The sequence below is a fragment of the Magnolia sinica genome, chromosome 1 (assembly GCF_029962835.1).
Source record: "Magnolia sinica isolate HGM2019 chromosome 1, MsV1, whole genome shotgun sequence".
Lineage (NCBI taxonomy): Eukaryota > Viridiplantae > Streptophyta > Magnoliopsida > Magnoliales > Magnoliaceae > Magnolia > Magnolia sinica.
Window position 1 is genome coordinate 10,593,409 of NC_080573.1, and position 27,793 is coordinate 10,621,201.

Below are 27,793 nucleotides of genomic sequence, written 5' to 3' on the forward strand. Positions count from 1 at the left end.
ATAAACGTTATGGTGGGCCCTACGAATTTTTTAACAGTGAAAATCATTATCCTCAGTGCTATTTTTGGTGTGGGCCATTTGAGCTTTGGACAGCTATATAGCTGGTGGCTGGTACACCAGCCAATCCGCTTCCACAAGAGGGCATCTCTGACAGTGCTGCAGGCCAATCAAATCCCACCCCGACCGTGGCCCACCTAGATGTATGAAATGTATATCTATGCCGTCCATCTATTTTTCCAGCTTATTTTACTATACGGTCCCAAAAATTAAGTAGATAAAAATTTCAGCTAAAACACATCACAGGAAATAATGGTCATTGAACACTGGCAATGTTTATTAAAAACTTTTATTTTTATTTAATTTTCCATTTTCTATGTTCTAATAAATGCCCACAAGCCATTGGATTTTATTTATTTTTCATTTTCAACCGTCTAATAAATGCCATTGGCTTTCAATTTTTGTCATTTTCAACCGTAATGAATGTACACAATGCCATGTATGCAATTTGCACGCAATTACTAAGTGCCTGCGTATCATTCATCACACAATGCCAGAGTAAAAAAGTTTTCGTCATCAGAAAAGAGATTTCTCTCTAAGAAATAAAAGCAGAGGTGGATATACTGGCTATAGCTACCCCTCTCTCTCTCTCAAGAAAAAAAGAAACCCAAGTGAATTCTCCAAACTCCTACTCATCATCACCATCTCCCATGGGAATCTCATTGGGTGTTTTCTTCACTCTCTTCCAAATTCAAATCCTATTTTCAGCTGTTTGTGTGTCATGTAATCACATATCATCATACAAAGAGAGCAGTCAGAATCTTTCTCCATTTCCAAAACACTTCCTTTTTGGAACTGCCTCTTCTTCTTATCAGGTCTGCCAAAACTCTTCTTTCTTTCTCTTTCTTTCTTTCTATTTTATTTTTTATTTTCTAATGCTTCTTTCTTGATATCACGTCTAGAATAGAAATATAGAGAGTAGCCAAAAATTAATTGAGGCCAGTTCCTGTACCAGTCCATATAAATAAGCTAATTATACAAGGGATGTGGATTGCCTGAGACACCCCGAAGTTCCTCCCGTAGGCAGCTAGGTGGGGCCCACAGTGATGTTTGTGAGAAATCCATTTTTCCAGTGGGCCTACATTGATGTTTGAGGAATCACCCTGTCCATCCGTTTTTCCAGCTCACCAAAGCCCTTGTGGAGAATATATTATAAAAGTATATCCGTTGTCCGTGCGAACATGTGACATTCTGCTTTAATATCATGTTAAATAATCACTTTTTCTAAAAGCTGTTAGAGGATAGATCTATCAATGTATAGTTCATAGGATCAAAAGAGTAGAACACCCGAGGAAGGAAAGAAAGTACTCAGTGCTATGTCCCATTTGCCACTATCTCTTAGAACACGTCTGTGAAGCACGACAGCGGCAGTTCATATTGCTGACTACTGTTGAAACCTTCCCAGCTTCAACCGTGATGTTTTTATAAGATCATTTCCACTGAAATGAACTGAAAATACGAAATAATTGTCTTGATACAAAACTTCCGTGGGGCCACGAATGTGTCAACGCCATCCAATCCATTCACATGACTCTTCTCACCGAGTTGAAGGTGTTTTCCCAAAATCACTTTATATCTCTGCTGGGCCATGCCACAAGATTTTAGAGGTTTGGGGTGAATTTTATACTGTTTCGGTTTGGGAAAAAGGCCTAACATGGATAGCCTAATTCATGTATGAGGTGAATCTCACCCACATCCAATCCATATCCTGTTTGTTACAATTTGATTGGGCTACATCTTCACACAAGGCATTGAATGTAGCAGTGCTGACCATGTCAAATCAATCACAATTCAGGAAAATAAAATTTCAATCTGAATTCCTCTACTTACCATAAACAGAAAAAATCAAGAACTAGATTCACATTGAATTCCTCGAATCTGGATTCCACCCACACATCAAGTAGTCCATCCACTTCAGAAAATGGTCATAAGTTTTTTCATTGCAGACTGACACATCATGATTCCAATGATTTAATAGCCTAACTTGACTTTTAAAATATTTTCCTGGCCGTCTGTTTGTTCAGTAGGCCGTGGCCCACCGGCTGCAAAACTCACATATCTCGCATTTGTCCCGTATTGATACCGAGTTTTAAACATCTATTAAAATGACGAGGACCGAGTCACATGAGCCAAACCAAGTATCTAAGGTGAGTTAAGGCTCGAGTTGACTCGGTCGAGTTTGAAGTCGGACTCAGTGAGTTAATATCATTAATATAGTTCAACGGCTCAAAATGCTTACCATGATGGCCGTTAGTGTCGTTTGTCTGCCGTTATCACGGCCGTGTAAAAAAACCATAATTTCTGTTTGCCAGGTTGAAGGAGCTGTTTTGGATGACGGAAAAGGGCTCAATAACTGGGATATTTTCTCCCATAGTCCTGGTGAGTGTTGAGCATCTGTGGTGCCATAGGCCCTTATCTTCATGATCTAGACCGTTGATCTAGTGGGACTCACTGTGGATGGGCTATGCACCTAGTTTGAACGGTTCTAACCCTTCAATCAGTGGCCCGCAATCTGACGATTGAGGAGAAAATGCATCAGTCGTCTATGCTGGGCTGAGAAAGGCTGTAAATTGAATGAGTGGCTAGGATTTTTCCAATCTGGAGACTTTTGAGTCATGGTCTATCACAGTGGGGTCCACAGATGGATGGAATTTGGTTGACGATCATGTAATATGTATATGTTCTTGCAGGTAAGATCTTGGATGGAAGCAACGGTGATATTGCAGATGATCAGTACCATCGATATCTGGTAATCCATGTCAAAGTTCTTTCAAACCATAATGATTTCTGTTCAACGGTGGATGATGTGCCGCTGGTGAATCTTATCACTGGCCGATCAAGATGACAGGAGGTGGGCCCCACTTCAATGATTTTCAGGAGCTGGTCTGCATTAAGTGGTGCCCATTTTCAACCAACATCAGATCTGATGGGACGGATGAGATTCAACGGCGGCCAGTTTGGCTGCCAGTGCACCGAATCATTTCCTGATTTAATGCAGCAATTGCATGTATAACGTCAATAGGTTTAGACATTTTTGCCCTTGCAGTTAGCATTTAAAGCATTAATAGACGGGGGTAAATTTGTCATAAAAATGTAGACAGTTCGAATTGAACAGTCTTCTAAACTAACGGTGTGGATCATCACTTGGTGGGCCAGATGGGGCGATAAGTTAGACTGTAGGGGTTTCAATGGGCCTGGGCCTGGGCTAGAAATATTTCTAGAAAAGCCCCTAGGGTAAAATGTGGGCCTAATACAACCCTCGGCCTGGCCCATTGAAAAGCCCATTTGGAAAGGATGTCTAGATGATTATTTTACTTCCTGTGGAAAGGCATTTTTATACACGCGGTAGGCTGACGTGTCAATTGGAATTGTACATCTTCAATGAGTGATGGCCCTACCATATCACTAAGTCCAGTTTGACAAGTGGGGCACATGGTTCAGTGATCCAGACCATTGATCCACTGTGGATGAAAGATGACCCATGAATCTCTTCAGTAGACAATCCTAGCCCTTGAATAGGCAGTTAAGGAATTACAACATTGGTTGACTGGGAAGAAAAAAGAATCAAAGGCCACGATTTTCCAATCTGAGAGACCTTTGACTCATGGTCCATCCACGGCAAGGGGCCATCGTTAAGCAATGGTCTAAAAAATTCTTGAAAAAAATGAATTTTGTGTGTCAAAACAGGAAGATATTGAATTGATGAATTCTCTTGGGGTCAACGGCTATCGCTTTTCCATTTCATGGGCCAGAATCTTACCAAGTAAGTGCATGTTCTTCAGTGCACATGAATTGTATGGTTACATTTAAATAAAATAAAAAACCCATTTTGACAAAGTGAAAATGAATTCAATTTGGGAGGTAGAAGGGAGATTTGGAAGCATAAATTCAGCTGGTATTAACTACTACAACACTCTCATTGATTCACTCCTACTCAAAGGTACTCTTTACTCTTCTTAACTCACTCTCTCTCTCTCTCTCTCTCTCTCTCTCTCTCTCTCTCTCATACACATGCACACACACCCCCACACACTCACGCCGCAGTGGGATTTCACCACATATGGTTACTCGAACACTTGACCGGGTGTTGAAACTCCTAAGAGTCTCTCTTTTCTCTAAATGAAAGTGAAAATGTCTAAAAATATGCAAATTTTGAAATTTGAGGAACAAAATTATCTTGAATATGCAATTACAATCGTCTTCTTCGTTGCATGGAGGTAGCACATAGACAAATGAAAGCCTACCAAAGATGTGGATTCTTGACCACGGGGGGAAGATAATAGCCTACACAATATAGAATCTCTAAATTTAATAGATTAACAGTTTCTAGGAGGAAAGATATTTTTCTAGTATTAGGGCTTGAGAGGAGAGAATACCGTACACACTATAGGAATTCTAGATTTGGTAAACTAACAGTTTTTCGGAGGAATGAGATTTTTCCAAGATTAGGGATTGAGTGGAGAGAGAAGATTTTAGAGCAAATTCTTACAAATATAAACCTACGTCTTAGAGAAATCTCAATCAAAGAGTAATTCCAATATCTCTTAAGTTATGATAGTAATGAGATTTATATAATTACTATGATTTATCTTAATTAGAAAACTTAATTTATACCCTCCAATTAAATAGATCCAATGCGAGACATTTGAAACTATAATTCTCTACGAGCGATGACATCATACTAAAATTTAGAAGTGAACTAAAGATGATTTGTTCCAAGCTCCAACCGCCTGTACTAGACCATTGATCTAATAGTAGTCAATTGAACACATTTGATCTCACTATGCAGATGTATAAATCCCAGTACTCTGATTGTGATGCACAATCATCCACTTTGAAATCAAATGGATTCTATTTTCATAAACTTGATTGATTAATGCTTGTTGAAAATATTAACATAATAATATATAAATATTTCTTTTAAAATTGTTCGCAATAAAGTCTAATTGTCCATTACTCTTGCTCCAGTGGTAGACTCTCAGGAGTTTCAACACCCAGTCAAGGGTTCGAGTATCCATAGGTGGTGAAATCCCACTACGGCGTGGGTGTGTTTGGGTGTGTGTGTGTGTAAAAAAATAAAAAATAAAATCTAATTGTCCATTTGATCTGGTATCTCGGTAAGTTTCCATATTATCACTTCCCGGACAATCTTCCTCAAATTTATTTTTATAACTAGATCTTGAGTTGGCTACTTTCTTGATGTGCTTTTGACCAATCAAATATGTGCGCATGACTTTGAAAATGCATACCAAAGTAGTGTGACTCATGAAAGATTGCCATGTAATGTAGAATAATAAGGATTAAAAAAAGAAAAAGAAAAAAAGTTACCTACAAGACTACTCATATGCAACTAGAATGAAATTGATTTGTTGTTTGTAAGTAATTAGTAATGCAACACATATGGCTTAACTCAAATATTTTAAATGATTAAACATTTATTGTCTATGTGATCATCATGCAGGATTTAATTGATCAACCAATGATCCATCATCTCTACCATAATATATAGAAATATATGATTTGATAAAAAAAAATCGAGCCGATAATTCTAATATTTGTCAGGTCTCACCTTGATCATCTCAAAAATTAGGATGGAGATATATCTCATATGTACATGCATCTCAGTGTGCATAACTCTTATTGTGTAGGATCCTCGCTCTTGCTCGGGTGGTAGGCTCTCAAGAGTTTCAACACTCGGTCAAGGGTTCGGGTATCCATAGGTGGTGAAAGCCCACCACGGCATGAGTGTGTGGGGGTGTGTGTGTGTGTGTATCTGCACATTGCTCCACACAATGCGAAGAGCAACCTTTCACCGACGAATATTGGCCACCTTACACGTACATCCGATGCATTGCACGAGCACTTGGCTAACATGATACGTGCTAATTAAAAAGATTGGAAAATGTGAAATAATCTAATTAAAAAGATTGCCATAAACATTACTTGATACATATAAAAGAAATCATTTCCTTTATTATTGTTATTTGCAGGTATCGAGCCCTTTGTTACCTTGAGTCATTATGACATACCTCAACAACTTGAAGATACATATGGTTCTTGGTTGAATTCACAGATACAGTAAGGCCTTTGTATGTTTTCCATCAATCAGATTTCATCATACAGAGCAAAATCCATGCAACCATTTCTTTCCCAACTACAACTTTTTCTTTCCCTCTACTATAAAATATCCAATACATACAAAAGGTGGGACACACCATGATGGTTGCCTGTTACTAAAATCAGGCTGATCCACTAATAAAGTGGGCCACAAAGCAAATATCTATCAAAACCCAACAGAGTGACTTAATGTACTTGTGTGGTCCACTCAATAAGTAGATTTTTACTGATTTTCATAGCAGGTGGGCCATTACATTGTGACAAGTTGAATGGACTTGCTGTATCTTGTCATTTCTCTTCATCATATGCTTTACCAACAAAAATGCTCTTAACCTGGTTTTATATGCCAAAACTCAAATGTATAAACTATCTCAACTGCTAAATCCATCCACACCCAACTTGATATGGACCATCCAATCAGTGGGCCATAGCTTCTTCCTATCTAATACATCTGGTATAAAATCTACCCCTTTCAGGGATGATTTCGGGTACTTCGCAGACTTGTGTTTTGAAACATTCGGTGATCGAGTGAAGTACTGGGCCACCTTCAATGAGCCCAACATTGTGGTCATGCACGGCTACCGATCAGGGATATATCCGCCGTCCCATTGCTCAGATTCATTTGGGAATTGCACGGTTGGAGACTCGACAAAGGAACCGTTCATCGCAGCCCATAACATCATTCTCTCTCATGCGGTCGCCGTCGATATTTACAGGACAAAATACCAGGTTTCTTGTGTTATTGATAATCATGTCACTTAGAAAATCCAACAAAATGTTCATTTTCAGATGTTAGCATCCAGATGATCAGACCATGGTGCAATGGATGGTAGTGATGAGCAGCGGGCCCACTTTGGTCGTTCCATCAGTAGCATACAAAAATGTTAGATCAGATGATTCAATCCATCTTCGATTTGGACGGCCATCCATTTTAAAAGCCATTGATGGGATGGTTAAAATTGCCTAATAGAAGTGATTCTTTAGATTCATAAGCAATCAATATCAGGTCATAAGAAATGGATGGATTAAATTCTGAATTGGACCTACTTTAAGTGTAAATGATATTGACCATCCATATTAAAGACCATTGATCAAAATGGTTCTAATGATCAATGGTTGGATTGTCTAATGTCCCAATGCAACCAAGAGCACTATAAGAGAGCACTGGAGCATCTCTCATTAATTAAATACCATCTATGCTTTAATTACTAAAGACCAAGTTGAGTTTTTGAATTTTTAAACTATGATTTAGAGAAGGAAACTTTCCAAAGCTTTCTTCAAGAATGACATTAGGAGGGGCCCCAAAAACCAACCTTAATTGGCACCGCATAAAGGGTCCCACTCACAAGCAATCACACATGATGTCTCATGGGTGGGCCTCACGGTACGGTGCCAAGGGTGGCTGCATTTTGATGCCCGATGACCGATTACCAACTAAATCACCATCGATATAGCCTTGTCCAAGCTACTTGGGGTCGGCTTTACAAATTCCTTGGTGAACAAACCATCAAAACAGAAAATTTTCAGTCGAAGATGTTATTTTCTTGGTGAAAAATGCTGTTTCAAAGTGGGCCACCTATGTAAAAGCAGCAATGTCTGCTAATTTTTCTTAGTTTTTGTCCTAGTTTCGGTTTATATTCTTTCCTTGCCTTTCACAGGCTTTTCTAATAAATTTCAAGTTCTCTCTCTCTCTCTCTCAAAAAAAAAAAAAACGAAAAAAAGAAAAAAAGAGAGAGAGTAAACAAGCCTTCTTCATATCCCTTCTTACTAACTCAATCCAATCCAAAGTTCTTTTACACCTTCCTCTTGTTCTTTTCAGAGCCTTCCCACCCAAGTCAATGTTCCCCTCTATGTTGGGCTATCTCCAATCTTTCTTATTCATCAACAAACCATATCCATCGGCTCTCCATCATTTTCTCCAATCATGACTACTCTTAGGCTGTGCTTTGAATGACCTCATTCTTAGGAGGTGTTTGGATCGTAAGTTACTTAAGATAAGCTACTTATGCCTTAAGTAGCTTATCTTGATTTCTACTTATTAAACTGAAGTGATTAAGTAACTTTAAGTTTAAAAAAATAATAAAAATAAAAATAAAATAAAATAACTACCTATAATTGATCATAAACCTAACTTACCTCAAATAAGTTACTTATCTACTGCTGTAAGTAGAAAAAGTAACTTATTTGGTGGTATCCAAACAGGCCCTTAATTACATGCTTTGCAGCCTTCAGACACATCCATCTCATCACCCTTGTCTCCGTAATCTTGGTTCTCCGGTACACAGCCTCTTAATTGCCCAGGGAACATCTCATATGGAACTAGTTGTAGATGATAATTTAGTGCAATGCAGGACCCACTATAGTGAAGGGCCTCCACCCCATCCAGTACGGTCAACCCACCATGACACTGGACGCAACAAAAATCAGGCTGATCCAATCATTATGTAAGCCAGGCTATAGAAAATAATCGACAACCACCCAAAAACCTACAAATTCACAAGGTTGGCGCACCTGATGGTTGGATTAGCTTGATTTTGAGGGCATCCCATTTTCATGTTGACACAGCCCTGCTGAATGTGATGGATAGTTTCCATACACAACGGTGGGCCCCACACAAACTATTTGCACGAAATTCTCATCTACAAAAAGAAAAAGGAAAAAAAAAATCATCTACAACTGGTTGCATGTGAAATGTTCTCCATTGCTCAACATGCTACTAAATATAGCAAATTAGGACTAATAGCTGTCTTTTTTATTATTTAAATTCATTAAATACTCAGCAAAAATAAAAATAAAAATTCAGCATCAGTAAAAAAGGTTTGCAAGAAATATACATCCCGACGCATTGCAATAGGACACCTCAGAACTCTGGTCCTTTTGACTGACTGAAAACGTTCATACAGTGGAGATAGATCACTGTGGATGGAATACCTAGAAAAACTCTAAGATTGAAATATTTCTAAGAAACCGTTCATTTATAAAGATAAGAGTCAGACAATCAAGGCTTGGAATATTCCAATCTAGGAGGTTTTATTTTTTGGCTATCCCCAATCCAAGGTAAGGGACACCATACAAACGGTTTGGATCATTGAATATCACTCCACATCCAAAGGCCGAAGTCCTGACGTATCCTATAGCAGTGCATTGAGATGTATTTAGACCTCTCAATAGAATCCTTTCTCGATTTATTTCCATAGTGTATTGAATCTCTCTAATTGAAAATTTTCATTACATCACAGAAAGAACAAGGAGGCAGCATTGGGATTGTGATGAATGCAATATGGTTTGAACCCATCAGCAACAAGTCGGCAGACATAGCAGCCACCCAAAGGGCTCAATCTTTCCTAATGAACTGGTCAGTTAATGTGAAACATGCACACACACGCATGCAATGCAAAATGCATGTGTTACTGTTGAAACTTCACAAAATTTTCTTAACTGTCCATCCTTTTCAACGGATCCAGTGCCAAGGTTTAAGATTATCTGACCTGCATCTTTTTCGGAACTCTCTGATGAGTGGCTTGGATCTTGCACACCTTTGTCCTGTTCATACATGTGCCATTAGTAAGGCTTCTCCCTTAACAATGCTAATTAGGATGATACAATATTATACACATACTGTGTATAATGAATGCTTGTGTGGCATAATGATGTAGGACAATTAACCACTTGCTCTAAAAGCTTGAATTGATAGAGAATGCGAATCAATCCCTTCATCTCATAGCCCAGGCCCCACATCCCATGGGTTAGGATCTCGTCCGAACCCCCCTCGTGGGGCCCACTTCACATGGGTTCTGCTTCACGCGAGCCACCCACCTCGCACGGGTGGGGCCCGCATCACACAAGCCACCCCCCTAACACAGGCCGCCCACCCCGAGTGTGCCCCTGCATCCCACAGGCCACCTCACTAGAGGCCGGTGTGAAAATGCCCTTGCATTAGATAAGTAGATGGATAATATAAAACAATTGAGCAGGCAACCTACAAGGTCCAACTAACTCCGCAGGTGGGAACCACCTTTTGTCAGTCCAAATTCATTGGGCTGGATCATGGATGGAAGTTGCCAAACAGACCCCATCAGATGATCCTGACCATCCAATTGAGCCCTGTGGACCATTAGCTGTAATTGTCGATTCACTAGCCAGTCTGGGATCATCTGATTTTGGGGCATGAGCCATTCCTTGATAGTGTGCATACGATGAAGGATTAAGACTACTGAAAAGTGCGCCCCACCTGCACCATTGCTACGTTGGACAGAAAACACAGTTACTCCCCGATTGAGCATCATATAGTCTCTCAAATAGAAATTATAGCTTCCCGCTCCCTCAGCCATTCTACAGTGGTCGGAGTTCTTAATACATGTATGCACTCTCACACACATGAGCATGTTAGAAGTGTAGGAATGACTTCTCCCTGTTTACATCCATGCATATGTATGGACATACACATACCTTCACATACAGAGAAGGTGACACCTGATTCTTCCTGCAGGTTCTTGGATCCAATTATATTTGGAAGATACCCGGATGAGATGCAGGAGATCTTGGGCTCCAATTTACCTACATTTTCACAGAATGACATGAAAAAATTGCGGAAGGGGTTAGATTTCATTGGAATCAACCACTACACAAGTCTCTATGCTAAAGACTGCATTTTCTCTCCATGTAAATCCGGAATGGGAAATTCCTGGTCAGAGGGTTATGCATCCCAGACTGGACAAAAGGATGGTGTAAACATCGGTGAACCTGTGAGTAACCTCTCCATCATCATCATCACAACCACCACCATCAGTATCGCTAACAACATAGGGCTTATGCACATTGATCCAGACCATCCATGCAGGCCCTACTGTGGATGGATTGAGCTGGAACATTGCACTCATCAGATGTACCTAACCATCTGATCTTGCTCATTAAATTTTGACCATATTCTTTTCTTACCAGCAATTTGTGGTAGGATAGTTTGATCTAGGCGATTCTCTAGCTATACTCTATCCACAGAGAAACCCATAATTTGGATGATCCGGATTCTTTGCAAGCATGCAACACGGTCGGTACATGAGTCACACCATCAAAATATAGCATGGTGAATGCATGCCAGAGTCTCACAACTTGTGTTGACATTTAAATACCTTGGTTTCTGTTCGTGCAGACTACAATGGAGTGGTACTACGTCTACCCACAAGGAATGGAGAAGATACTCATGTATCTGAAGGAGAGATACAATAATACACCCATGTTTGTCGCTGAAAATGGTGAGATCAAGTTTGTAAGTCCCAAAATTATCATACTGGTTTGGATGCCAGTCAAATGTCGACTGTGGCAAACATCCGCCACCCAAAATGAGAATAAGATGATAGGTGGTCTGACCTGTTGCCATAACCTTCAAATTTGGGGGCTTTTCTTGAGATGGGGACATTTGTCCATTCTCTCCGTGCACATTTTGTGAGATACACCGCTATCTCCACAAAATGCTCCCAGTTGGGGCACATTTGATCTCATTCTCATTCTAGGCTACATATCTGTTCATAGCTTTTAATTTTTTTAATTTTTTTTTTCAAGCACATTATCATCATTATCATCATCTAAGCCTTATCCCAACTAATCAAGGTCAGCTACAAGAACCCTTTTCTGTCATTCTACTCTATCAAGAGCCATAACTTCAGTTAGACCATAGGACATCCAGTATTTTCTTAATACTTCTACCCACATCCTTGTTCAAGCTGATATGTATAAATTGAAATACATTGGATCTTGTAGGCTATCCTGAAGATAACAATCCTGATGCCCCAATTGAATCTTTCCTCCATGATGTGAAAAGAATCGAGTACATGAGTAGCTATTTGGACGCCCTTGCCACAGCAATCAGGTATCAATTGGCAAGTACAAATGCATGCATGAATGTAGTCATGAATATGAAGTTTATGTATATCTGTGTGCTTTTGTGGATGCATTTCTATGTTTTCCATGCATGAATCATATGTTGACCTGCATGGCTGGGTGTATTTTAAATATATTTGGGGAGCATCATGACTCATGAGCATGTGGGAATTCCTATATCCACACGTAAGTTTGTCATAAGGTGCATGCATGGGGCATGGACACAGTCACAAAGTTAACTGGTGTGCCATTCTGTTCATGCTTCGTAGTTCTAATACACAATATACTAGTGGAATAAAAGAAAATTGCAAGTAATTGCACAATGACTAGTTTGCATTTTGGTAGGTATTATCACAAAACAATTTAAATAAAATTTCACAAACAAATTAAAGCAAATATAACCAAAGTGGATTAGGTTTTATACAAATTGAGGTTGCTACAATATGGTCATCATCACCATTGAAGCCTTATCCAGCTTAATTGGGGTCGGCTACGGCTGGTGCAAGATGGTGATTATCAGTAATATGGCTTATGGCTCATCGCTTTAGAAATCACATGTATGATGCTAAGATAACAAATCCATCATGCCCTTAAGTTATAAGTAAGATCACTTAATACTGATATTTACAATTTTTACTTTAGTTCAATGTTCATTGTTTTTTGTGTAATATAGATAGCATTTTAGTATTTTTAAGTATTAAATAATTTCTATTATTTTTTTAAGAAAATAGAATTGGGAAGAGCAAATTGAGATGGTTCTGCCATGTGCTAATATAACCAGAGACATCTCAGTATTAGAGGAACTCAGATTCGAGCTGAAGGGCCAGAAATGAGGACAAGGGAAGAAGAGTTGTTCACTTACTGGGGCTAGTGCCTTGGGAATTATTGGTGAAGCAATATTTGCAAGCAGTGTTGTTGAATTCGATTAATCAACTAACGTCGCTACCTTGGCGCAACTAACTACGTGAATTCCTAAATCAAATCACCACAGGAATCACCACATGGGAAACTACATGCGAATTAGCTTATGAGGTCGAGCAGTCTCAATTTCACTACAGGATTTGCGAATGAATGCTGGGCTGGGCCACCTCAAATGGCATGAGTTGCTTAATAGCTGGGACAAACCAATGATGATTTTTTAAATACTTTTTATGTAAAATATTTCAATATGAATGAGCCATACCCATACTCAAACCCCATATCACATCCGACACGGTACTCAGAGGAAATTGAACCAATATTTTAAAGAGGTGAACTGTAGTGGTCCCAGCATCACTATAAGCATAAGGTGGTACCAGGAAGAAAGGGGCCCAAATGTTGTAGGTATCACATCCAAACTGTCCATCAGATGTGTTCCCTCAGCTTACCCCCTGACCCAAACATCAGCTTGATCCAAAACTCTGGGTCACAGCAAAGGTAACATGGTGGGAGGGGATGCCGACTCATGACTCTCACAAGGGTCCACGTGGTGGGTTGCATTACAGCCTATTTTTGTGCTGATCCTTCATCCATGGCAGATAAAGGGTCTAGACATCCTGGATTCTGTATAAACAAAAAGGTGGCCCCTCCACATAAATCAAGGATGGACATCCCCTCTCAACTTGTCCACTGTTCTTTGGCCCACCTGAGTTTTCATTTGGGCTCATTTTTGTGATTTAAGGGTACTGTGAGATCACAAATCTGATAGACGGGTTGGATGTTGTGAATACATCACGAGGGCCCCATTTCTGCTTGATACCATCGTAGGTTACAGTGGTACAAGCAGACGCCTGTTTCAGATATTGAATCACACATAGCATAGCATTCACCTTTTGAATGCATGGTGGGCGTAAGCTATGTAGCACGTTAATTACAATAATAGGAAAAACAGGGCAAAGAGTAAATATAAAGAACAAAGATAGAAAAGATAACAACGAAACCAATTTTGTTGCTCATGTTATTTCACTAAAATGTTAAAATCATTGACTAATTTTGGTGCAAATTTATCAAAATGCGGCAAATCATTGAAAACATTAATTGATTTATTAGTGAAAACAGTGCTGAATGTGCACTACATAGCATGTAGTGTACGCTACATGTGCCTGCAGCATATGTTACATGTGACATTTACTATTTTCATGCGCTAGATAGTGTGAAGGCTACACTATGCTATGTAGCGGATGCTATTTAAAACACTGAATTGAAGGATTTGTGCATATTATAGAAACTAACGTAGATGGGGTTTCACACACTTGGATTTAGACTACCTAGTTTGTTTCATACACTGGGAATGCTATTTAAAACACCAAATTGAAGGATTCAAGCATATGCTAACATAGATGGGATTTCACATGCTTGGATTTAGACTAGTTGGTTTGTTTCTAGCCTTCTAATTTCTGTATAATTGTTTGAATGAGCAGGAAAGGAGCAGATGTGAGGGGTTATTTCACATGGTCCCTGCTTGACAACTTCGAGTGGATATTTGGATATTCAAAGAGGTTTGGGCTTTACCACGTTGATTTCACAACACTGAAGAGAACTCCAAAGCTATCAGCAACTTGGTACAAAGAGTTCATTGCAAAACACAGAGCAGCAATCAAAAGCCTGATACCTGAGAACAATCAACCGTACTTGGAATATCATTGAGAATGTGCTGAAACCTACGTCAGAGATTGATGCATACATAAACTTGTTGCTGGTCATAGTGCTGACATACATAGAGATCGCATATTTGCATATCTATACATATTACTGTATGACATATTTAAAAGAAAGAAGTAATATCTTGTGGAAGTTGAAATGCCAAGGCAAATTCAGTCAGAGAGATCTAATTAATAGCATGCATGTGTGGGATCTGGACCACTCATCAGGAGGGACTGGGGCCACAACAAACATTTCCTGGCCTAAAAATCAAGGCAGGTCACTTGTGTACACCGAATATAGACTGTTGGACATGTTTCAACCCGTCCATTTATCTCATACATGCGGGCCACCCAATGAGTATACCGGACTAACCTTTGGACCAGACCATGTAAACGGTGGCCCCCAGGTGATGAGTTTGCCCAGATTTCTCGAACATGAACTGTGAATCATGTCATTAGTCTGTCGCATGAAGCGCCACAGCACCTCACCACAAGGAATGTCCTGGACATGTTTCTTTGTATTTCCTTATGCTTTTTCAGAATGTGATTTTGTTATCTCGCTGAACAATCTGAATGAGAACTGGTCATATTTGACTTCCCAATCTGGGGTTGATTTAGTAATGGTTTCAGCAGTTAGATGTTTCAGAAGCTAACCCCCATCTTAATATTATATTTTCTTCTGTCGTTTGCAAAACACGAACGACTTATCCTTTCCACAAAAAATAAAAAATAAAAAATGAATGACTTAGTACTACCGTTTGCCTTATTCAGTTGCTTGAGAATGAGAGGAGGAAAATATACAAAATTCAAGACTTAAAAAGAATGAGACCTCAGATGTTGGGTAAAAGGAGACGGATCTCCAAACAGGTCTAATTGCATCTGGGCATAAACCTGATGCACTATTCAATACAAGTGGGCCCATAGTTTGATAATCGAAACCTGCAATATGAAGCAGCCCAGCATTAATGAGGGATGCCCCAGAGGCCTTCCAGATTATAAGATTCAGCCATCCAATCTTTAGCCATTTTTCAGGCTTGTTTCTGTACCTTTTCTTTCCCTTTGTCAGAAATCTGTATGGAACTGATGGAAGGGTTATAATCTTCCAATCTGGGAGAACTATGGGTTATCCCTAATCCACGGTATGCTCATCAGATCAACTGTCTAGATTTTCAACCATGGACCCAACTTGTGTGGAATCACACACCAGTATGCTGTTCACATCCTGATGCATCAGAACCCAACAGTTCCTTTCACTGAATGTCACTCCCAAACTTCTTCATACAAGCAGAACCTCTAAATGGCACATTTTTGTGACAAAAAGAAAAGAAAAGAAAAGAAAAGAAAAGAAAAAAGAACTGGCAGTTCATCAAATCCCATTAAAAGGCACATCAGTCTCACCTGGTTTTGTACACTTGTCATCTCCACCATGGAGACCTAGCTTCATAAATGCATTCTCCATCATCCCATGATATCTGACATGCTTGGAGACCGATGGCTACATTTGGTTCCTTACCGTGGCATGCAATCCACTCTTCAATGGCTCTCCTTCTATCATCTTCGTCTGTAAATTGAGATTTCGATTTGCCGAATGGGTTAATTTTGGGATTGTCCATTTCTGCAATTACAGCAGGCATGTACATTGAATCACCCACTATAGGTGCACCGCAAGCAGCCAGTTGTGCACGAACCTGCATCAGATGACTGGATTTTTTCAGTTGTCCTTTTTAATTTCTTTCATCACTAAAACTTAATGTCACATTAGAATAATGCAAAATTTGCATTATTCTAATACCAAATACAAAAACTCTGAAGGACAGGTGTAAATATCTGTTCCCAAGAAACCATGAGAGAGAGAGTGCTGAAGAAAGACAAACTTAAATACCTGGTGAGTTCGACCTGTCAATAGGTTGATTTTACATTCATATGCAGCATCCTTTGAGGGCCAACCACAATCTTCAATACAATAGCTTTTTTCAATGTCAGCACTAGGCCAAGGAACCTCCTTGCATTCCAATATCTCAAGTTGGCAAAGATGCCATCCTCCAATAGAATCTGGAAACATGAACCATACCGCCAAATACTTTATTGATCAGCTAAACATTCTCACAATAAAGAGGCTACTATTATGTAAACACAACGTTTGCATAAATGGTAAGGTACTCCATGGGAGCTCTGTTCCTTCACCGTTCTATTACATGGAAGGTAAGCGATTCATCTGAAAAGAAAAGGCGCACTCATGGCCCACTATAAGGCTATCAATGGGCCACTGGGCTGGCCCGTTGGACTTTCGGGGTTGCCTGCTTTGGGCCTTGCTTAGGCTGCAAAAGTTGGCTCAAGGGCCTGACCCAGGCTTAAAATTTAAGCCTGTTTGCTAATCGGACCAGGCTTTGGCTGTGAATAAGAGCCTGTCTGCCCGGTCCAAACACAACCCAGCCTGTTTAAAGGTTTCAAGGGCATTTTTGTCAATATCATGCATGATTTGGCATACCTAATGAGCAGCCTAGGCCTCGCACAAAAGAGGGAAGTTGGGCTTGGGCTCCAGCCAGACTCGTACTTGGGTCCAAGCCATGCAAAATCATCACGGCCACGCTTGGGCATGTTTGTTTTGGCCCATCATGGCATGTTTGTTTTGGCCCATCATGGGCCTGGGTCGGATACCGGCCTGCGTTTTACTTTGCAGGTCGAGCTTGGACAGACCTCGGCCATGCCCAAACGTGGCCTGTTGAGAGTCTTAACCCCCATGTCAGAAGCCAACATGAAGCCATAAAAGGTGAGAAATACAGTTCCTGAAGGATGTTAAATAGGTTCTCTTGCAAAAGTATCATAAGGATCAACTACATTGTGCATTGTACAGATATAAATGCTAGATATCAATCCACATAAATCCTAAGGTCTTTGTTGCTGTTGCACACCAAATTAAAATCAATATCAAGTATAAATATGCTGAGTACTTTTCAGAAGATGAAGAAGCAATGACTGTGCCCAGAGAAACTGGAGCTTCTGTCCAATTGAGTGAATAATTTGCAATGCTTTCAGCCACCAAAAACAGGTATTCAAGTAAGAACTCTCAAGTCCTTAATGATGCTAACATTACCTTCTGAAATAATCCTTGGAGCAACATTCAACGGACGCATGTAGTGGGAAATTATTCCAACTCGAACAGGTGTGGCAGCAAGAGCAAGATAAAGCTTTTTCACTTGTTTTTCCTGGTTTATAAAACTTCACGGTCAGGATATACGGTTGATATTTGTAGATCATAATCTGAATAGGAAATAAAAAATGTTTGATTGAGCATTTTGTTGGCCGAATACACTGTACACATGAGCCCTTCGGTGATCAAAATTGTTCGCATGGTTGGCACATGGCGATAATAAATACCACAAAGTCCCCCCACCCATCCGACTAGGCCAACATTAAGGGTGGACTATGGATCATTGATTCTAATAATTCATTTCATCAGATGGGTGGGATTATCTAATAGGAGAGATACCAGTGCATGGCCCATCACATGATGGGGCCGACCTATAGTTGCACAAAGCACAAAGCGAAGTGGCAACAGATTTGGGTGCAGGAGCGGGAGTGCACATCCAATGTGCTATTTAAAGCGGTAGTGGTACTTGGTAGAGGGATCGTGCAATAAAGGGCAAACCAAATCAATAGCTTAGGTAACTGAAGCTGAGCCTTCCTCTACAAATGCCAGGTCTTTTTTGGTCAAGCATAATCATAATAATACCTTCATTTTGAAATTGTGACTCTTATGCAATAATGCATTTGGTTTGTGTATTGACAGTGCAACAACAATAACAATTATGATCATACCCGAATTTTTCCATGAAACACGGAGCAATACTCCTTTGTCTTAGCAAATACAACACTGCAAGAAAATTATGTCGAGCCATCAGTTAATGCTTCTCCAAATCAGCAACTTATGCCATTGGGATATACATACCAGCCTTCAGTGCAATTATCAATCTGATGGGTAGTTTTCAAGGGAGTTTCTAATCCCAAAGCGCGAGAGGCAAATGTTGCACAGCTTTCTTCAATGTTGTCTGTTGTTCCTCCAACCTACAAAATCACCAATTAGAGGGGCCCACTTGAATTTAGTAAATGAGCATCAGAGAAATTGACGTATTTGTGAAATAATTAACATTATAAAATCAAACTTTACATAGAAACAATATCCGTGGAGACAAAGCTGGATCCAACAACCCACCTGTCAATTCCTCATTCCTGGTCAAAACTGAACCCCATAGGATCCAATGGGACAACAGGAACCCAGTTGCATTGGATCCAGTATCTCATACATAATATCAGTACCAAACCCAACAGGACTGAATCTGATTCCTTTGGTCCTGTACGGATACAGGTACACCAGTATCCAACCTGAACTCAACCCACTGATAGCCCTAACCACACAACCAATTACAAGCATTCCATGCACATACAATAATGCTAGCCTCTAGTAATTATTACAACTAGCCCACTATACTCAAAAGAAACTGGCCAATGGACTTTTTTTTTTTTTAAACATGCACACACACACCCACGCCTTAGTGGGATTGGACATGAGATCTATGGGACAATGGACAATGGACATTATTTTACAGAAAAATGGATGATCAACATTGCTCGGAAGTTTGATCAAATCTTGTATTTAAGACATGAGATCTAGGGGCAGCCATACCACAGATAGACTTAAAGTGCAGATTAGTATTGGGGGCCACTATCAACACCCACTCTGACTGCTAAACACAAACATCCTTTCAACTTTTTGGTTATGCTATCCATCGATTGTACAAGCTTGTACTAGCGTACAACCAAAAGTGGAAACAATGTGTATATATAGCAGTCAAAGTGTGCACACCAAGGTTTAAGACTCGGATGAGTCCTATGTGACTAGTCCGAGTCAAATCAGACTCAGTCGGACCGGATCTGGTTTGACACCGTAAGCTAGAATTGAAATAGGAGGTGACAAGGCCCTATTCAGTTGAGTCATCCTTGGCACAGCTGAATTATGACCTACCACAGGACCAAATGAGTGCGTCCAAGTTGCTGTCTTAAATCCATGGTGCATATAGCATTTCCCTTACAAGGCTGGATCCTATACAACCGTTTCTAGAATAACATTAACATAAAAATCGACATGTAGGGCCGACCATGATGTTTTAATGACATCCAATCAGTCCACCACGTGCGCTCCCTCCTATTCGTATTGGATACAAAAACTGTCTGATCCAAAACTCAGGCGGATTGCACCATGTAAAAATCATGCCTAAAACCCCTAAAATTTTACATGTTGCAGCACACTTGAATTCTGGGAATGCGTGATTTTTTTAGCATCCATTCATTGTAGTTGTATGCATCTTCTGAATGAATTAGATGGGATATAAAGATATGGTGGGCCCACATACAATCTGGAACATTTTTAATGGTGGGCAGCCCTACACCAGCCATTCCCTGTGGTGCGACCCACAAGTTTCAAATCAGTCAGATTTTGGGTGCCAAGGAGAGCATTAGAGGTGTTCATGAAGACGGATTGGATGTCATTAAAACATCATGGTGGGCCTCAGAGGTCAATTTGTATGCAAAGCTTATCCTAGAAACGTTTGCATTGGATCCAGCCTCTTCCCTTATTATATTCCACTACTTACGCATACAATCATACACCAATTATTAGAATTTAAGAGCTTCAAATTCAACTTGTTGATGGTATTTGTGTTGATCTGAGAAGCTGAACAAGCAGAAGAGATATACATACTGATGTACCAGCTGGTTTGTCAAGAACCACATAAGATTCAGTGACAGCTATAATTCTTGATTTCCAATCAATTTCGTAGCACCTGGTTGAAAGTCCAAGATCAATTAGTTCCAATATGCGGCGCGCCACACAATATATAGACGGCACAATTACAAAAACATTGGTAATTTAGACAAATACAGACCACACCATGTAAAATCATGCCTAAAATCTCCATCTGAAAGAAACCGCCTTTTTTATTTGACTTTTAACCAAAAAGGTACAGGAGGGACCCACCCCTTCATAATCTAAGCCATTCGGTTAATGGGTCCATACATGAGGCTGGCCATTCTCCATCATTTGCACTATTGGTCTCAGATGATCCTAGCCATCTAATTTGGGGGTGGCAAATGGACAACAACAACCAATGGCCACATTCAACAGGGAAAAAGATGGGCCCCATGTCAGAGACTAGGATTAGCCAGTGGGGAATGGTTTTGGAGTATTCTTCCACTCATATTAAGGCACACTGTACAAATGGTTTGGACCATGGAAAGGTGGCCCCCATGCATACAGTTTGTTTGGCTGAGCAAATTGCCCCGTCAAAAATTAACATAAACTACTATATCAGATGGAAATAACACGAAGAAAATGTGGAGTTGATTGATTACCTTGGGAAGCGTTTCGGATGTACATGTACACGTAAGTATGTGCCAGCTTCAACAAATTCATCGACGTGAGTTATCCTGAATGTCTTTTGTGCTTCCCTCACCGTCTTCCCTTTAATTGATGCTCGTTTTTTGAGAACCGATGGTTCTGTCACCTCTTTAAAGATGCGGATTTGCTCAGGAGTTGCAGTTGGAGGCGGCTTTGGGCACACCAATGCATAATACACGGCTCCAAAATGGATAAGATCTGAGACAAACCTTCAAGAATAAAATTCTCTATTCATCACTCCGTCCTGATTCGGCATTCCAGACTACATGCAAATGCAAAATGAAGCGGGATCCAGTTCGAGGCCAACACAATTTGGTAAATGGTATCAACCATATTACTTACAAGAAAAGCAGATGTGCCAATTGTGAAAAAATTGCAGCCATCGTTATTTCTAACCATTTGATTTGTAGACCTCTTACATGGACCATGCTGTAAGCTTCTACTGACCGACCCAAATATGAACTTCCAGTCGATGTGATTTTTGGGTAATTAGATGGTACGGATCCATCAAGATAGTGCACCGATCGAGGGTTTGTAGGGTTCACACCATTTACTAACTGGTACTTGTGACACATTGAATCCTAAAACATTTGAGAATCTTGCACAGGCCTTCAGCCAAAGGACATATGGAGGCGAGAAATCTTTACTTACAGTGGAGGAAGATCCAAAGCTCTGCAAATATATTCAAGAACCGGACCTCCTTCCGATACTACTAAGTGTTCAATCCTCAGTGGTCCATTTTGTGATGGACATGGAAGTAAGCGATTGTATTCAGGATAGCTGCAGCCAAATTGGGCATCAGAAAAACAATAAAAGAGTGCGAAGTGTAAGAATGTAGAGTGTCAAGAATCCAGCAAATGATAACAAGAGAAATCACTGCCCATACTGCACTCTGAAATTCCATGAACCATCCACAAAGAAAGAAAAAGAAATAAAAGATAAGATAAGGAATCCTATGAATCAGAACATGCATGGGAAAATTATATTCATGTCATTAGCCAAAACGAACTTGGAAATTTGGAGGTACTATATGATGCTTGATTGAAATCAACTGCTTCCCTGTTCAACCCAGGAATGGTGTAGGTGGGCCCACCTTTCGGCGATCTAAGACATTCATCTGATGGGCCATCATGCTATCAGCTATGCCCTCTACCCTATCAGATGATCCAAGCCATCTGATTAGCGGTTAGAAGATGGACAATTAGAGACCAAACAGTCTACATATTCCACCAGATGGGCTCCAACCCTGCAAATTCTGGTGTGACAGACCAGCACTCTAACCAATGTCCATGATTTCCCACACAAACTCTCTCTTAACGAGAGCTCATACTTAAAATAAAAATTTAAACATGCCCTTTACAGTGTTGTCAAAATAAATTTAAACATGCCCTTTACAGTGTTGTCAAAATCCTACGATTTATGATTTACAATATATGAGTTGAGGCGAATCTTAAGCAAAACTATTTGAATCCCTTTTTATATGAATCCCACGATTCTATAAATTGAATCCTATGATTTAGGATATAAATCCAATTTATGATTCAAATTATACTTGTTCTCTTCTATTTTAAAGCTTCACTTCACTTCACTTTCATTTTATTCTTTTAAATTGGTGGGGACTTTAAGAATCATTTAGAAAAAGTAAATTATTTTATTTGTTCATTATAAGAGATTGAATGATATATATTCCCTTCAACGTTAAATCATAGAGCTTTTTTAATGATTTCTTACTTCTTAACTGATCAAAACACCAAATTGATGTATGACTTATAACTTATCTGGAATATTTTTATGGATAGTTACAATCATATTGGCTTATATGTATTATGGAATGATGTTTAGAAATCAAAATATCTTTTTATGTCGGTCTACAGTATCAAATGCCGCTTTTCCAGCATGATTTTACAAATTTTTTAAAAAAGAAGAAGAAGAAGAAGAAGAAGAAGAAGAAGGTAACAAGAATATAAATTATTAAAGTATCCTTGTATGTTTTTTAAAGGAAATTTCTTAAAAGACTAAAAAAAGAGGAAAGATAAGAATCCTTTAACACTATCATGACATGGTATTGCTTGGTGCATATTGATGGCAAAAGGATGATTGATGAGTTTTTTTTTTTAATCTGATTTATTTATACGTTTCATAATTTTTTTTTTCGATTTTTTAAAGAAAATTATAAAAAATCTTACAATTACAATACGATTTGCAATTCGATATGATTCAACTTCTATTACGATTTGCGTTACAATAACGATTATAACAACATTGGTCCTTTAGACTCCCGAAGCAACTATTAAATTTAATAGGAACCATTCAGGCCTTTAGAAGCATTCAATGGGGAAGATTTTTGGTGCAATTCCCATCCACCATAGAACTCATCAAGTGACCAATTCAGATCACCAAAAGCCGGTGTCATATAGCCAGTTTGCCACATTGAGCAAATTATTCACTTCAACATTGTAGAGATCCTCTCCTATCAGTGAAACATGGGCTAGCTTTAGCTAGCTCAACTCTCATCCAAAACTTCCAATTTTCTAGAAAACCCATATCCTAAAGCAAGCCGAATGCAGAAAAAGTAGTTCATGAACAAAAAGCCAAGCCCTATAAGTTATAAGGATTCAAGCCAAATACAAACATCATTCGGAATAACAGGCCTGGTTTGGATTTAACACATGCGCTTTTTTCTGTTAATGACGATAGTGTGTCTCCACTCCCTTTTGAGGCGAGCCTATTAATTGCAGATGCACGCAATCACCCGCCAACCACGTGCATCGGGTAATCTACGAGGAGGGGAATCAAACTTAAAAGTCCATCCAGTCATGCCCAAAAACAGAAAGACACCTCTTGGGAAGATAAACTCTCGTCTTAGGGTTCACGCCCACCACTCCGGCTTTCCCCAAACCCAACCCAATATCTCAATTGTTTGAAATGGAGCTCCCAACTAGAGGTGGGCATGTTGGACCCAATCCGGTGGATCCGACCCGACTCGGTACCGTTCCGAACAGAACCGACGGCCTAAATCGGCCCTGATCGAGTTTGCTAATCTAAATCCGATCTTTTTCGGGTCAGGTTCGGATAGAGGTGTATTCGGACAGAACCGATCCAAAAACTCGAACCGAAATAGGCCGACCCGACCCGACTCGACCTGACCCGGATGTAAATATATGTCTAAATAAAAGTTTAACCGCCAAGGCTTTTTGTTCGGCGCCAAAAAAACCCGCCCAATGTACACCCAAGCCCCCCGACCTTATCTCTCTATATCTACCTCTCTCTCTCTATTTCTGCCTCTTTATTCTTATTGAAGAAGAAGGTAAAAAAAAGACTAGCTAGATGTCCTTTGATGGATCAAAATTTTCTTTGGTTGCTGTTGGGTTACGGAGCTTCGTGGGTTTTATCTGTTGGAGAGAAAAATATACCGAGATATGGTGTATGGTTGTAAACGAGAGAGAGAGAGTCGTAGCAGGTGCATACAGCTGTTTGTCTTGATAGTTACACCCGAAGTTGACGAAAGTGCCTATGTACAAAGCGGATTAGCTGGTGTAATGGGTCTGATCACGAGGTATGTGTTATATCCAAACTGTCCATCCATTTGGGGAGCTCATTTTAAGGCTTGAGACAAAAAAATAAGACGGATCTAACCATCAACTGGACCACACCTAAAAAACTAGTGGGAGATTGAACGTCTACCGTTGAAACCCTTTTTAGGGTCACAAATTTTTGATCAATATAAAATTTGTTTTTCCTCTCTTCATTCGGTTACTTATGACCGTATGAAATTTATTTTTCCTGTTCATAGACAGATTGGATGTAAAATAAACGTTATAGTGGGCCCTACAAATTTTTTAACGGTGAAAATCATCATCTCTATTGCTATTTATGGCGTGGTCCACATGATCTTTGGTTATGATTCATTTTTTTGGGTAATGCTCTAAAATCATCTCTATTGTTAGATGAACGGTGTAGATATAATAAATACATCACTGTGGGGCCACATAAGATGTAACCTTGATCTCCTTTGAACCGTTCTCACAACTCGGAGATCGAGGAGCGTCTGTGCCGTCTTCGCACAACACGTACCAATAACAGCTGTAGGCTAGCTGGTGCCAGCTGAAATCGGATTGTGTACTGGGTTACCTAGTACGATCCTATCATACCGAGTAAACTTGGTTGGGCCCAATGTGAATGTATCTGGTCTAGCCACGCCGTCCATCCATTTTTCCATCCTATTTTAGTGGTAGAGGCCAAAATTTAAGCATACCCAAAGATCAAGTGTACCATATCATAAGAAACAGTTGCAGTAATAATTTCCACCGTTGAAACCTTTATAGGGCCCACGGTGATGTTTATTTCTCATCCAACCTGTTCATGAGATCACACAAACATCGATGAAGGGAAAACACAAATACAAGGTTGATCCAAAACTTCTGTGGCCCCCAAGAAATTTTCAATGGTAGGTGTTCAATTCACACGGTTTCTGTGGTGTGGTCCAATTGAGGTTTGAATATACTTCGGTTTTAAGTTAGAGCCCTAAAATTATCCAGTAAAATGGATGGACGAAGTGGATAAAATATATCAATCACTGTGGATCCAACAGAGTTTACTTAGTACGCTTAGCGTATTGAGTTACTCGGTACGCAATCCACTTCCGTACTAGCTACAGACAACAATTATAAGGCTTCTTCAAGAAGCTATATCTCTGAGTAAAGCTTCTTCAAGAAGCTACATTGCTCTAGTTTTTATCCTACTGAGTACATTACGTGGGCCATCTTGAATTTTTTTGGTTTATCTATACCGTTCATCAGTTTTTTTAGATCATTTTAGGGGTTGATAATAAATTTTAAATATATTCAATGATCAAGTAAATTGCACCGTATAAAACATTGATAATAATGATTTTCATGCCGTAAAAAAAAACTGAACGATCCTGGCCTTGCCCAATCCGATCCGACTGGGTTTTCCTGACCGGGTCATACTCGGATCGGTTAAGGCCAACAAGATTTCGAATCTGTTCGGGTTAGATTATCGGGACTCGGTCTCGGATTAGATCGAGTTCGGGTATGGCTCTAAAAAAATCCGAGTAGAGTCGAGTTGGACCTAATCCGGTCCGACTCGGTCCGATGCCCACCTCTACTCCCAACCAAAACATCACCCAGAATCCATTCCACCTACTGGCCCATTTGATATCCAGCAGAACACAACATCCAAAAGGGGCGTAAAGCATCCAACTTTCCAAAACTGTTGCTAATGAATCAAAACCATCACATATTACACCAAACCCAATTGCAAAAAAGACATACACAAAACCCAGCTGAAATCAGTAAGAATCTACTCAAGAACAAAAGATGAACAAAGCCCAGAGAAATGCTATAAACATGGGAAATGATCACATCCATTCGAATGTATCGTAATTACCATCCATTCGAGTTGTGGGGGGCCTACCTATGATGTGCATGAAGAATCCAATCCGTGAATTCGGTGTGCCTCCTCACAGGCACCATACATCCCAAGAATGATACCCATCAAAAACTCCAGCAGGATACATAACATGGAGCTATGTACAATTACACCTGAAACCTATATATTCACCTGTTATGGTCCCACCTAAATTTTGAAATGGCTTGAGTTTCAGTTTGTCACTTCATCGTGGTGGGGCACACCGGATGAATGGGTTGGATGACATATACAGGCAATGGTGGACCTCACATTCCATCTGAAAGTTTTTTTATGGTGGGTGTCCCCCTTCAATGTCTCCCATTGTTCCCATCTAGTGGACGGGTTGGATGGCACTTCCACACCACGGTGGGCTCCACACAGCTAGAAAGAATGTGATCATTCCTCATAAGTACTTTTATCCAAAAACGAAAAGCACCCACATTTCAGAAACAGCAGCGAATGAATCAAAACCTCGTAATATTAACCAAAAACCCAAATTCAAGAGCATGAAAATCTACTACAAAACAAGCTAAAATCAGGAATAAAATAATCGAATTCAAGAGTAGAAAACAAGCAAAACCCAGAAAAGAAAACATGGATTTCAGACAATGGAAGTACTTATTCGTTGGAGGATTGCTGATTACACATCCAATCTCTGGCTTGGAATAGCAATAGGCAGGAGCTGCCCTTCGTTTCTCGCCGAGCTTCTTTAGAACGCGGCCGGTGGCTAACGTGCGCGCGCGGGAGATAGGCGCCACCACGAGAGTCCAGCGGTTGGATGCCCATCGAGAAGAAACCGAAGCGTTGGCGAAGAAGATCGAAGATAGAGTCGAAGCGGCGCCAATCATGATTTGGGCAAATCGCGTTTGGATTGCGGGATTATTCCAAACGACAGTAATGTTCTCATGAACGACGGTGGGCGTGAGGAAATGGATATTTTTGTGTGAGGAAAAGGTGATTTGCAGCACACGTGCTGACATGGCACGCGTGTGAGAGATCGGAACCTTTCATAAGGTTGGCCGCACTATGATTGTGTTCTGTCACAAAAATCAGACTAATCTACACATCAGGCGGGACACGCTTGTGTGAGAATTGGTACACGCTTATGCACGTGTGACCTCCGTGATGAGTGGAATTGGAACGGGCTGGACCTATTACGTTGGCCCATGGGCTGGCCCAGCCTGGTTCAAACCCTACTCACGTTGCTTCTTACCTGATGATTGGTTCGGATATCTCA

General features: G+C 40.0%; 2 protein-coding genes across 11 annotated transcripts; one reads left to right on the top strand and one right to left on the bottom strand.

Moving 5' to 3' along the window:
• Positions 1–655: 655 nt before the first annotated feature.
• On the top strand, positions 656–14,836 carry LOC131239480 (beta-glucosidase 46-like). Its single transcript, XM_058237204.1, has 12 exons — positions 656–872; positions 2,370–2,436; positions 2,748–2,806; positions 3,745–3,820; positions 3,923–3,997; positions 6,048–6,135; positions 6,651–6,903; positions 9,414–9,529; positions 10,664–10,919; positions 11,324–11,426; positions 11,932–12,040; positions 14,451–14,836. Exons 1-12 carry the CDS (start codon positions 708–710, stop codon positions 14,674–14,676), a joined length of 1,593 nt encoding a protein of 530 aa, XP_058093187.1. The 5' UTR covers positions 656–707; the 3' UTR covers positions 14,677–14,836.
• On the bottom strand, positions 8,178–27,568 carry LOC131239488 (RNA pseudouridine synthase 6, chloroplastic). 10 transcript variants are annotated; one of them, XR_009168247.1, is made up of 13 exons: positions 27,175–27,551; positions 21,778–21,906; positions 21,081–21,335; positions 20,431–20,512; positions 18,622–18,737; positions 18,492–18,546; positions 17,767–17,878; positions 16,555–16,724; positions 16,071–16,360; positions 10,624–14,641; positions 9,663–9,717; positions 8,686–8,813; positions 8,178–8,581 (listed from the first exon to the last, which is right to left on the bottom strand). XR_009168247.1 is itself a non-coding variant. In XM_058237239.1 (10 exons), the coding sequence occupies exons 1-9, from the start codon at positions 27,534–27,536 to the stop codon at positions 16,088–16,090; spliced, it is 1,554 nt and encodes a 517-aa protein (XP_058093222.1). In that variant the 5' UTR covers positions 27,537–27,551; the 3' UTR covers positions 9,376–9,717; positions 16,071–16,087. The 10 variants fall into 10 exon arrangements, 1 of the variants encoding a protein (XP_058093222.1); XR_009168249.1 differs by having other exon boundaries at positions 8,178–8,602; XR_009168248.1 differs by having other exon boundaries at positions 8,178–8,813.
• Positions 27,569–27,793: the final 225 nt, after the last annotated feature.